The sequence below is a fragment of the Halyomorpha halys genome, unplaced genomic scaffold (genome assembly GCF_000696795.3).
Source record: "Halyomorpha halys isolate HHAL.00 unplaced genomic scaffold, Hhal_1.1 Scaffold977.1, whole genome shotgun sequence".
Lineage (NCBI taxonomy): Eukaryota > Metazoa > Arthropoda > Insecta > Hemiptera > Pentatomidae > Halyomorpha > Halyomorpha halys.
This window is the reverse complement of record NW_027116440.1, coordinates 461,086-472,037: the sequence shown is the minus strand read 5'-3', so window position 1 is coordinate 472,037 and position 10,952 is coordinate 461,086. Positions and strand designations below refer to the sequence as shown.

At 32.3% G+C, this 10,952-nt stretch overlaps 1 protein-coding gene across 1 annotated transcript in view; it reads left to right on the top strand.

The window, feature by feature from the left end:
• Positions 1-719: 719 nt before the first annotated feature.
• Positions 720-10,952, top strand: part of Uvrag (UV-resistance associated gene) — a 20,404-nt gene continuing 10,171 nt past the window's right edge. Inside the window, exons 1-4 of the mRNA XM_014431497.3 lie at positions 720-1,313; positions 1,385-1,595; positions 1,664-1,943; positions 8,562-8,878. Of these exons, the coding sequence (XP_014286983.1) occupies positions 1,248-1,313; positions 1,385-1,595; positions 1,664-1,943; positions 8,562-8,878 (874 nt within the window). The 5' untranslated portion in view covers positions 720-1,247. The remainder of the gene's footprint in view (positions 1,314-1,384; positions 1,596-1,663; positions 1,944-8,561; positions 8,879-10,952) is intronic.

Genomic DNA, 10,952 nt, shown 5'->3' with positions numbered 1-10,952 from the left:
GCTGCTTCAGCACAGTCTTCACCTATTAATTAATACTTCTGATTTACTTTATTTCTCACTAGTTCCTGATTGCTAACCCGTATACTCTATTCCTGTTAGTTCCAAGTTAGGGTTCGTACCTGAAGTTATATCAATTCATTGCCGCCTTCTGTTCAACTTTTCGCTTTGTACAGCCCTGCAATGTGGGGCGAAACGTCGGACATTAAAATAGTTTAAAATTATTTCTTCTTTTTATTACCGCAACCCTGACCATCTTCACATATTTTAGATCAATACCGTTCGCAAGCTTCCGGTTCGAACTATGACGAGCGTAAATACTTTACTGCAAAGACCTACGGCCCTTTCCCGTCGGACTTGCCCTTACCCCTTCGCAACTGCTGACGCGAAATTTCCATCTCGTGAAGGATTAAGGCTAGTTCCCGTAAAACTCAACCATCTCTTAACCAGCTACCTAACACACTTTGTCGAGGCATTCTCGTAGAGAGTAACTAACATATTCAATTGGAGTCAGAACTAATTTAACACAACCACTTCGACACAATTATTTAATTTATATAATTTTCTTTCTTTTATAACAAAATGAAATCCATTTAAAATAAATAGCTCTTAATATTATAAATATATAGTGTAGTTCTGAACGGAAAGAAATTTTAAATGTATGCAGACTGCTCTCTCTCTGTATCAGTAAATTTATTACCATCAATAAACTTTTATGTTTTATGCTAGGTAATATACAGTAAATAAAAATTACACTTCGAATTCTTCAAGAAAAATAGGGAGCCTTTAACTTAGAGGCAGTATATTTGCCTTTTCCTATCGCAAGGGCATGACAAATAACCACTAAGTTTTGTGCAGTGTATTTGCAGTAGAGGTTAGAATTTGTGCATTACTCAAAAACTAGATGATCAAGTTGTCTGTTTAATTCAAGGATTAGGTTGATTAGAGATAAGGTGATCTATGAAATTTGTTTGACATTCAACTTCCCTGAAATCATTGGGACAATTGATGTATGTAGTAATATCCTAGAATTTTGAATTGAAATTATTTATGATTTTTGCAAAAATTAAAATTAATATTTGAAAAGTAATTTAATATAACTTTTGAATTTGGCTGAGTTTTCATCCGAATGCTTCCACTAAATCACTTATTTAATAAATACTGCTGTTGGAATGACTTTGTGATAACATTATCAGTAGTGATATGTGATGATTTTTTGTTGTCAATTTCTTTATATGGTTCTATAAACAATGTCTTCAGTAACAGAAAGAAGTGTCCTTAGGTGGAAAGAATGGATTCCACTTGTCACTCAACAGGTAAATAACTGTTAATATATCTAATTTGATTTTTTTAGCATTTTTATTTAATTATTATAATTATTTTCTAGCAAAGATTGAGGAATTTGATTCAGGTTATAGCATACAATATTCATGTCAAAGTTGAAATGATGGAGTTGAAAAAAACTAAAAAATTTTATTACTATTATACTCTTCATTTAACAGCCATGTCTTCTCCACTGTACACCAGTGAACAACTAGAAAGTGAAAACCCCAAATGGGCTGAAATAGAATTAAATAAACTATATGGCTCAGCTAATGGTAATTTTTTTTTACAATTATAATTTTCTGTCATTGAGTTCCCTATGTTAATCTGATTAATGTTTCAGGTGTTGTGATACGACTGTGGGTTCATATCCCAGATGATGTCGATAGTGTAATCACTGTATGGGGAATTTACTTTAGTGGATTGGTTTACATTGGCCCTAGGCTGAGCTGTACTGATTCTTCTTCATTTTATCCTAACTCTTTAATACTTCATATGCATGGTGGATATTTTACAGCTCCCCATTGTTTTCTTAATCCTCATCCAGTTACCCCAAGAACACTATCAATTCAATTAGATGCTATAAATGTCAAGCCTAGCTACTCAGTTGATTTACTTTTGAGGTATTTTGATCTAAATCAGGCTTCCATACAATTTTTTGTTTTTTCAAATTTCTCTTAAATTAAGAACTATTTGTATTAGTCATTTCTTCTTAAAAATTTGTGGGCTATTAAATTCATTATAGAAATATAGCTAACTGTTAATGGAACCATATTGATTGTAGGAGCTGCTGTGAGAAATAAAATGGTAGTTATATTTGTTTAAATTCAAAGTTTCACAATTCAATCATCCAGTGTTAAAAGGAACTATATAAAAAAAAATTGATTTCTTATCACACAATCTTATCATTTGGACAAACTCATGGTGATGAAAAAGAACAATGTAATTATATCATTAACCCTTTAACCGCTGAAGGCAGCCCTAGGATGGTGGGTCTGTAGATGTGACTGGGAGTGATAGGACTAATGCATCATAAGTATGAAATAATTTTGCAGCTGCTTTTCGTCAATAGTTTATCCTTACTTATAGAATAGCTTCTTTTTTTTTTTTTTAATTTTATTTTCTCATATTTCTTTTGGACAAGCCTCTTGTACAGCTAAACACTTTATTTTTAATTTTAAAAAAAATGGTGGAAGGAACAAGTCCGGCAAGTGGGCCTATTGGTCCTTTTTGCCATCCCCAAGACAACCCAATGGAATGGCTCTTTAATATATCTTATTCATCTATATCGAACCTTTTTGATTTTCTAATGAAATTCAAAAGTGATTCCCAATCTATAGAGGAAGCCTCTTTTCCTGTAATTGTTTCAGAGCCTAAAAGTCTGTATCTTAGTGACACATACCTACCATAATCTGCTATGTAATGTAAGACAGTCTCTGGGGCCTGTCTGCAAAAGCAGCAGGTTTCATCATGGACTACTCCACATATCTTAAGATGTCTTTTAAGTCTGCAGTGACCTGTAAGAACTCCTATTAATAATCGGTTTGTTTCTGTTTAGTTTAGAAGTAGAGGGTTTAGTTATTAAAATCTTGGCCAGTCTCAGCCCTATACACTCCCTCCACTCCTTACCTGCTTTCTTTCATGTCCAGTCAAGAACTACTTTTCTCTGATGCCTTGTAGAAATACCTAGGAATGGTTTTTGTCCTATAGGAGGGTGATCAGCCCCAATTCTAGCAAGCTGATCAGCTTTTGCATTACCTGTGATTCCCTCGTGTCCTGGAATCCCACACAAGCTGAAGCTTCTTTAAGCACGCTTATGATTCTAAGGCTAGTTTACACTCTCTTACCAAATTAGAGGTGACTCCTAGGCTTGAAGGGCAGACAGACTATCTGAAAAGATGGTGATGCCAGTCCTATCACAGCTTCAGGGCATAAAGCTGCTGACAAGATGGCAAACACTTCTGCCTGAAAGACAGTTGAGTGTTTGCCTAGTGGGAAGCTTAGTTCTATACCTAATTCTTCTATGTAAATCCCTGCCCCCGTTAGTCCTGTCGGATCCGTTCTTGATCGATCATTGAAACAGGGCAGATACTTCCCTGGGGTTTCCACTAAAACCTGTACCCAATCCTCTAACTTTGGGTGTAGGTAGCTAATCTTAGTGTCTAGAGCGGGTGTTTTATCCAGAAGTGGTGAGTGGTAGTATTGGTAGCTCGCTTTCCACCACTTTAGCTATTGTCGCGTGATCAGTAACTTCTCCTGTCTCTTTCCACTGTCTATTTTCTTTCATTCTTAGATAGGCTAATACCACTTCCTCTTTAATCAATAAGTAGAGAGGTATTAGGGAAAGTAGGATTTCCAATGCCTTAGTTGGTGTTGTGCGAAATGCCCCAGTTATGCCGGGTTGTAATGTTATTTAAATAAATATTATTTTTTCATAACAAAAATTTAATAGTTATTTTCTTTTGATAAATTTCAAAGTAAAAAGCCCCATCCGGGTAAACCTAGAACTCTGCCTGGAAAAGTATCAGAATAAATACACTAAGTTTAAACCAATTCTACCTAGTGAGAAATTTTAAATGTAGGAGGTCCTAGAAAAAACTAATAGGCTTTTCATTTATTTTACAAAACATAGATTGAGACATAAAGACTAAAATATTTAAAAATTAGTGTGAAGGTTAAGAAATTTTATAATGATTATTTATAAAACCATATTTTTATTTGCCATTAATAATAAAACAGTTTAAATAATGAGTTAATATGGTTAATATATATATATATGAAGAAAGTTGAGATAATGTCCCATATATGCTAAACTGATTCAATACTATTCTTTTTCTCCCTTAAATATAAAAATTTAGTAATAAAAAATCAGATATAGAAAAAATAAAGTGGTGATTAAAATAAAAATTGACACAGATTTAACTACCCCAAATAAGTGGCTGGATTGGTGGAAGTACAGACATCACTGCCCGCATTTATGTGGCTGGAGCAGTTAAAGGGTTAACAATATTTTGAGCCCTGTACAGGATCTTGAGAAAGGAACTACATGAGTTAAAAATGATAACATTACCTGTTAAAAAAAAAATACTTTTTTTACTTAGTTCCCTTCACCACATAATTACTCAATTACTTTTTATATATGGTATATAAACTTCATCTACTTATCAACCTCTTAAACCTTTTTTTTTATGATGTATGTTATAAGATTGTGTGTATCTATGTTGGTAATGCCAAATTTCTATCTTTAATGATACCTTAATTCATTTGATTTTCATCCCATTTTACATGACAATTTGATTGTAAAGAAAGTAATGCTGAATAAGATTTTGGTTTGGGCAATGATCTTTCTAAGATGTAAATTGAAACAATGATTTTCCAATCTAACAATTTTTGATGTTTGGGTACTAGTTCCCATGCCATAGTAATTCCCAACATTGTAGGTGGACATGTATTCACTTGATAGCAATGAAAAAATAATTGACAATAGTTGTTAGTTATAACCTGACTCTATAATGTGATTGGTCGAGATCAGCAGTAAAGGATCTGTCGAGTACTTTTATACTTTGAGTGAGCGTTAAAAGAGGAAGTCAATTGCTATGATCCTATCATAGCAGTAAATATTATAGTATAGGTTTTAACCAAAGCCTGAATTTTTATGGAGTAAACCTTAGAATGGGCGAAATGCTTAAAAAAAAAACTACATAAAATATGTATCAAAATAACTCCTAATATGCTAAGATAACTAAAATATTTAAATATACTACTAATGTTCCTGCAATAAGTTTTGAACTAAGAAATGAATTGGATTGAAAATTACACAAACAAGCAAATGAATATGAAAATAACCACATCTTTACTAATATGAAACATTGAGTATATAAATTTGTTAAAAATATGTATGTTAAGTGATAAAAACATGATGTGAGACACTTTTTAAAATATAAAATATGAATGTAGTAGAAACTTACAATTAGTAACAATAGAAAATTTGTAATGATTGTATTTAAAAACCAATCGGCATTAATTAAATGTCATATCTTGCATTATGATTAATTTGATACATTATAAAATATTTGTGTAATTATAAAACAATGTTTCTAATAATCAAAAATGGTGATAGGTACAAATTTATATGCACCTAAAATTATCGGGTTATTATCAACTTATGGAGTTTTAAATAATAATAAATATTACTACTGCTAAACAAAGCAAGCAACAAACTAAAATTCATACTTTAGGAATTCAATTACTGCAGGTAGTTATTTTTTATTGTTTTGTTTATTAAAAATATATTTACAATTGTAATATGGAATTTCATATCCAATATTGTGTATTTAATTTTTATTTGTTTTTTTTTCTTCATTTTACTTATCAAAATATCTATTATATCGTCGAATATACAAAATGGAATTTGTTTAATTGCGACATGAAGTACATTAATTCAGTTTAATGAATTAGCTGTTTAAAAAATGGATGGAAGCAAAATATGAAATTGCATAAAAATCCAGGCTCTGGTTTCAATTTTATATTTATAACATTGTTTGTAAATTATCGCACACCCATCCTCAATTTTGGAGAAGTGCTTTCCAATAATTAAATTAATAAACAAAACAACTGTGAAACCTCTATATAATCAATAGTTATAGAGATTATTTTGTCTTAAATGGAGATGTCTGTTGAGAATGGGTGAATATATTTGATTCGTGAGGGAGGTAAATCGTTTTTATCCTTATACATTGCTTCACAATGACTTAATGTCTCTTACTACTGTCATCATCCCCATATAAAGTAAACAGAGTTACTGAGAAAATGATGGGGTAATTCAGAATAAAACAAAATAGCAATATTTCATGGAAATTCTTGAATTATTGGAGCTATATTGGAAAATTCCTAGAGTGAGTGATTTACCTAATTATTTTTCTAAGAACAAAAAATAAAAATTTTTATATACATAAAGCATAATTTTTGTTTAACATCAATTGTTATTAATTTTCTTATATATTAAGTGTACAACTACTAATATTTAACATTTAAAGGAAATTAAATCAACCTTAGGGTTTTTCAAGAAAATCAAAATTTATACCCATGTTTTTAAAAGTATTTTCCATGTATTTATGATTTGCATGAAAGATAAACGTACATTATGGTGGAGCGAAGGACTGGGAGTACAAGTATTGTAAAAGAAAACAGCTGGAAGGGATACTGTCGGGACAAAACTCCAGTGAAATGGCAAGCATACATGTTGACCCGGAACAAGAAAAAGGAAGCAATAAGAGTGGTAAAACAGAAATCTTGGGAAGAACTTGGAAGGACGTTTGATCAGGATCATCGGCAAAACATCAGGATTTTCTGGAAAAAAAATTAAAGCACCAAGCGGACGTAAAAGCAAAGCAGTGAGGAACATGAAGAGTGAGGAAGGAAAAGTGGTCACGGAAGACAAAACTGTATTGGAGGTCTAATAACATCATTACATTGTATCGATTTGGTATTTATGATCACCATTCAGCCAACGGAAATGGAAACTGGAATGAGGAAGAGTATGACGAGGTGATTGAGGAAGAAGAAGCAGAGAGAGCCATTTAAATAATGAGAAAAAGAAAAGCGCCAGGACGGGATGGTATAGTAGATGAATTAATAAAGAATGGCGGTCCTGAGCTGGTGCAAGCATTGCAGGTCCTTTTTCAGAAAGCAAGGAATGAAAAAAAGATAACACGAGATAAAATATGAGAAGCTCTCAGAGTGAAGAACATGCCAAGAAACCTAACAGAGGCGATTAAATCTATATATCAAGAGCCCGAAGGAATAGTCAGGCTGAACGGGCTAGAATCAAATAATTTCAATATTGTAAAGAGGGTCAAACTAGGAGACAGCCTAAGCTTGTTTTACATGGATGAAGTGGCATCCATTTGTGAGAGAAGAATGGACAGGACATTCCTGGGACGAAGGAATCTTAATCCTGTAGTGATACAGCTTCTCATCTACACCAACGACATGGTATTGATTGCAGACTCAGTGGAAGAGTTGTAACTGGCAATTATGGGAATGGTATGAAGAGCTCCAACAAAAAGGATTGATTATAAATACCAAGTAAGATTCTACAAGTTGGAAGAAAGAAGGAGGATATCCACATATACTGTAATAGAGATGAATTAGAAGTGGTGACAGACTTCACACACCTGAGTACAGTACAATGATAGACCGATCTGGGAAGGTAGACTCAGAAATATCTAATGGGATTAGCAAGGGAAATGCAGTTTACTACCAGATATGTAACACCTAGGGAAGAGAGAAGTGGGCAAAGATGTCAAGCTACACATCTTCAAGACTGTATATCTGCCCATACTTTGGTATGGAGTCGAGAGTTGGATAATAACAGACCAACAGAAGAGAAGAATCACTGCTGCCAAAATGAAATTTTTTGTGAAGAACAGTTGGAAAAACAGAGAGGGACTGAATTCGCAATGAAAGGATTCGTCAGGAGTTGCAGATAGCCCCACTGAAAGAGATCCTGGAAACTCGACAGCTGAAGTGGTTCGGCCATGTTATTAGGATGGACGACCACAGAGATTCTCTAAAGACTAAGGAATATGTCCTAGATGGTAGAAGACCTAGGGGCTGCCCTAGGATGTCATATCTAGACTCCATTGAGTGACTCTGCAGGGCGAGGGGAAAGGACATCCGCCAGGCGAAGAACCTAGCGAGAAATGGAGAAGAGTGGAATTCCTGGCTGAATGCTCCTGTACACTGAGAGGCACTAAAGAAGAAGAAGTTCATGTATTTGGTCTAGTTCCCTTGGAATTCCATTTATTTTTGTAAGAACGGACATAGGCTATGTTTTATATGAAAAAGCTCAGAGTTAACTATAAGTATCTATTATTTCTTCTGTTTCTGAGGGCTGATGGAGCTTTGGGATGTTGTGTATTCATCCATTTAAATATGAAGGAGTTGTCTTCATTTATTGAGCATAGTTGTAATGTTAATCTAGGGTATTATTTGAAGATACTGCTAATTAATTTATCATTCATTTTCATAAAATAATTAATGTAACATATTCAAACAATAGGTCAAGGTTACGCTTTTTTAATCTATTTAACCTATCAAAGTTATTGTTAGATTTTTTTTGTTTTGAATCTTTGTAACTCTGTTTATCTAAATACAATAAAAAAATAAAATAAATTAAGTAATTTTTAGGACCTAGATTTAATCATTTTTCTTTTATACTTTGCTTTGTTTTTTTATAGGCTTCAGTCATTACAACATTCCATTAAAAAAGAATCTCATGAAACATCCGTGCTTCAACATCAAATTTCTGAGGGTTTATTTGCTTCTACTCATCAAAACCCTGGTAATACTAGAGGGAGTGCAACTCTACGAAAACTACTTAGCAAAAAGACTCCTCCAAAGGCAGATCCAGGTCAAATTCTAGCTGTAAAAAGAGAACTAGAAATGGTGAGGTTTAAAGTAAAGTTGCTTACAGAGCAAAGGGATTTGGTTCAGTTGGCATTGCAAAAAAGATTAGCAGAACGAAACAGTTTATTAGAAAAAAATCAAGATAGAGGTAATTGTTAAGTACTCTTCCTTCTTTTTTCACTTTTATACAAATATTTATTTATTTTTGCCCATGACATAGAGCTTAATCTCTCTTCTTGAATTCGTGTATTTTTATTTTTAGATTTCCAGTAGATTTCTAGAGGAATAGGTAGTATTAGTAGTTTTAGTATTAACTCATATCCAGTCAATGATTAGTTTCAAATAAAAATATAATTTTTTTTCTTAAAATTATTGACCCCCTTTTGACAAGTGAACTAAAACAGCTGAGTAGAAGTCCTACAAAATGTTTCTTTTTGGATTGTGACATCATCTTAAGAATATTTAAATTTTAAGACTGATATACCTGATAAACAATAAGTGTGTCTGTATTAATATGCATTATTTTAAGAGTTGATTTTCAAAGAACATGTTAGTTTATTCGTATATTGTTATTGTTGACCTTTTTTTTTTTTTACAAACTACAGCTTTAGTCATTAACATATTACTTTTTTAAAAGTGATGTATTTATTCTAACACTTCTATGACTTTTGGATATCTTTTTTATTGTTATGAGAGATAGTTGACCGTGGATGATAAATGAGGAGAAGATGGTTGGGGGTGCGGTCAATGAAACACAAATAAGTATGACTAACTTATTTTAATGTGCCGACGTTTCGGCTAGAGTTTCTAGCCTTCTTCAGGGCTGCTTGCTGAAAAGTTGAGCGCCTAATCATGTTTAGGCGCTCAACTTTTCAGCAAGCAGCCCTGAAGAAGGCTAGAAACTCTAGCCGAAACGTCGGCACATTAAAATAAGTTAGTCATACTTATTTGTGTTTCATTGACCGCACCCCCAACCATCTTCTCCTCATCTTTTTTATTGAATGAATCATCAACACCTACAAAAAAACTCCAGTTTCACTCCAGAATACAGGATGAGAAAACTGGAAGAGTGGGGAAGAAATTGGAACTCCAATTTATGTAGTTTTGCCATCATAACCATTGAAACTTTAACATGCATCGTTTGAAGATTAGTAAAAAATAGAAAAATGTGCAGTAATAAACCCAAAATGTGCAAAATTGTATAATAAAAACTCAAAATGTGTATAAAACACCCAAATCCAGCAATAATCAACTTTATTGTTTTATACATGGAACATTTACCAAACCTTGTTTGAATCAAATTAAACTCTCTTAATGCTCTCTATATTTACACCAACATTAATACAAGTTAATGGTATTAATTGATTTTATGTTTCTATAATAACGACTGGAATTAAATTTTCAAGTTGTAGTTAAAATATGCAAGGCTCTATGTAGAAAGGAATTTTTTTAAATATTCTTCCAAGCAAATTCTCATTTTAATTTACCCTCAAATTTAATATTGCATATTCTTCTGCATAGCTTTTTGATTATGTGTTTACATCCAAATATATCATTAACCAAAAACTAATAAATAATAACTTAGTGTTGGAAAACTTTAAAAAGTTTAATTAGTAATGTATAGACATTCTTATTGTTCACACCAAATGATTTTTTGTTTAATTTATCTTCAAAATAATATACATAGATAATATAATATAATAGGATATAAAAAATTCCCACAACAAAGCCATAATCATCAACTGATTCACTAGGGCCAGAAGCAGACTGGGAATCCTAGTTAAAAACAATAACATTGGGCGTTCTCTATAACAAGCTTATTCCAGAGAGATTTGTTCATAGTTACCCAAAACCACTGGTTAATACTATTCCCAGAACATTTGCCACTTGTGTTTACTTCTTATTTTTTCCTAGGTTAAATTGGACAATTCATATGTTGATCAAAGCATTGCTTTACCTCAAATTTGTCAATTATAAACTATAAATTAAATAATGAAAACAATAATAAAATGAGTAGATATTGACATGACACCTACTTGGGTATAATATGAGAAATTTAATTCAAGCATTAAATTTTGTGCTACAAAAATCCAAATTTAGTTCAAAAAAAGTAAAACCTACAATTTTGTGCAGAAAAACTCACAATGTACAAAATACCAGGGCATTCAAAAAGTCCTGTCGTTTTTCGTTTGTTCGTTGTTTATTTTGATTCTAGAGTGTTT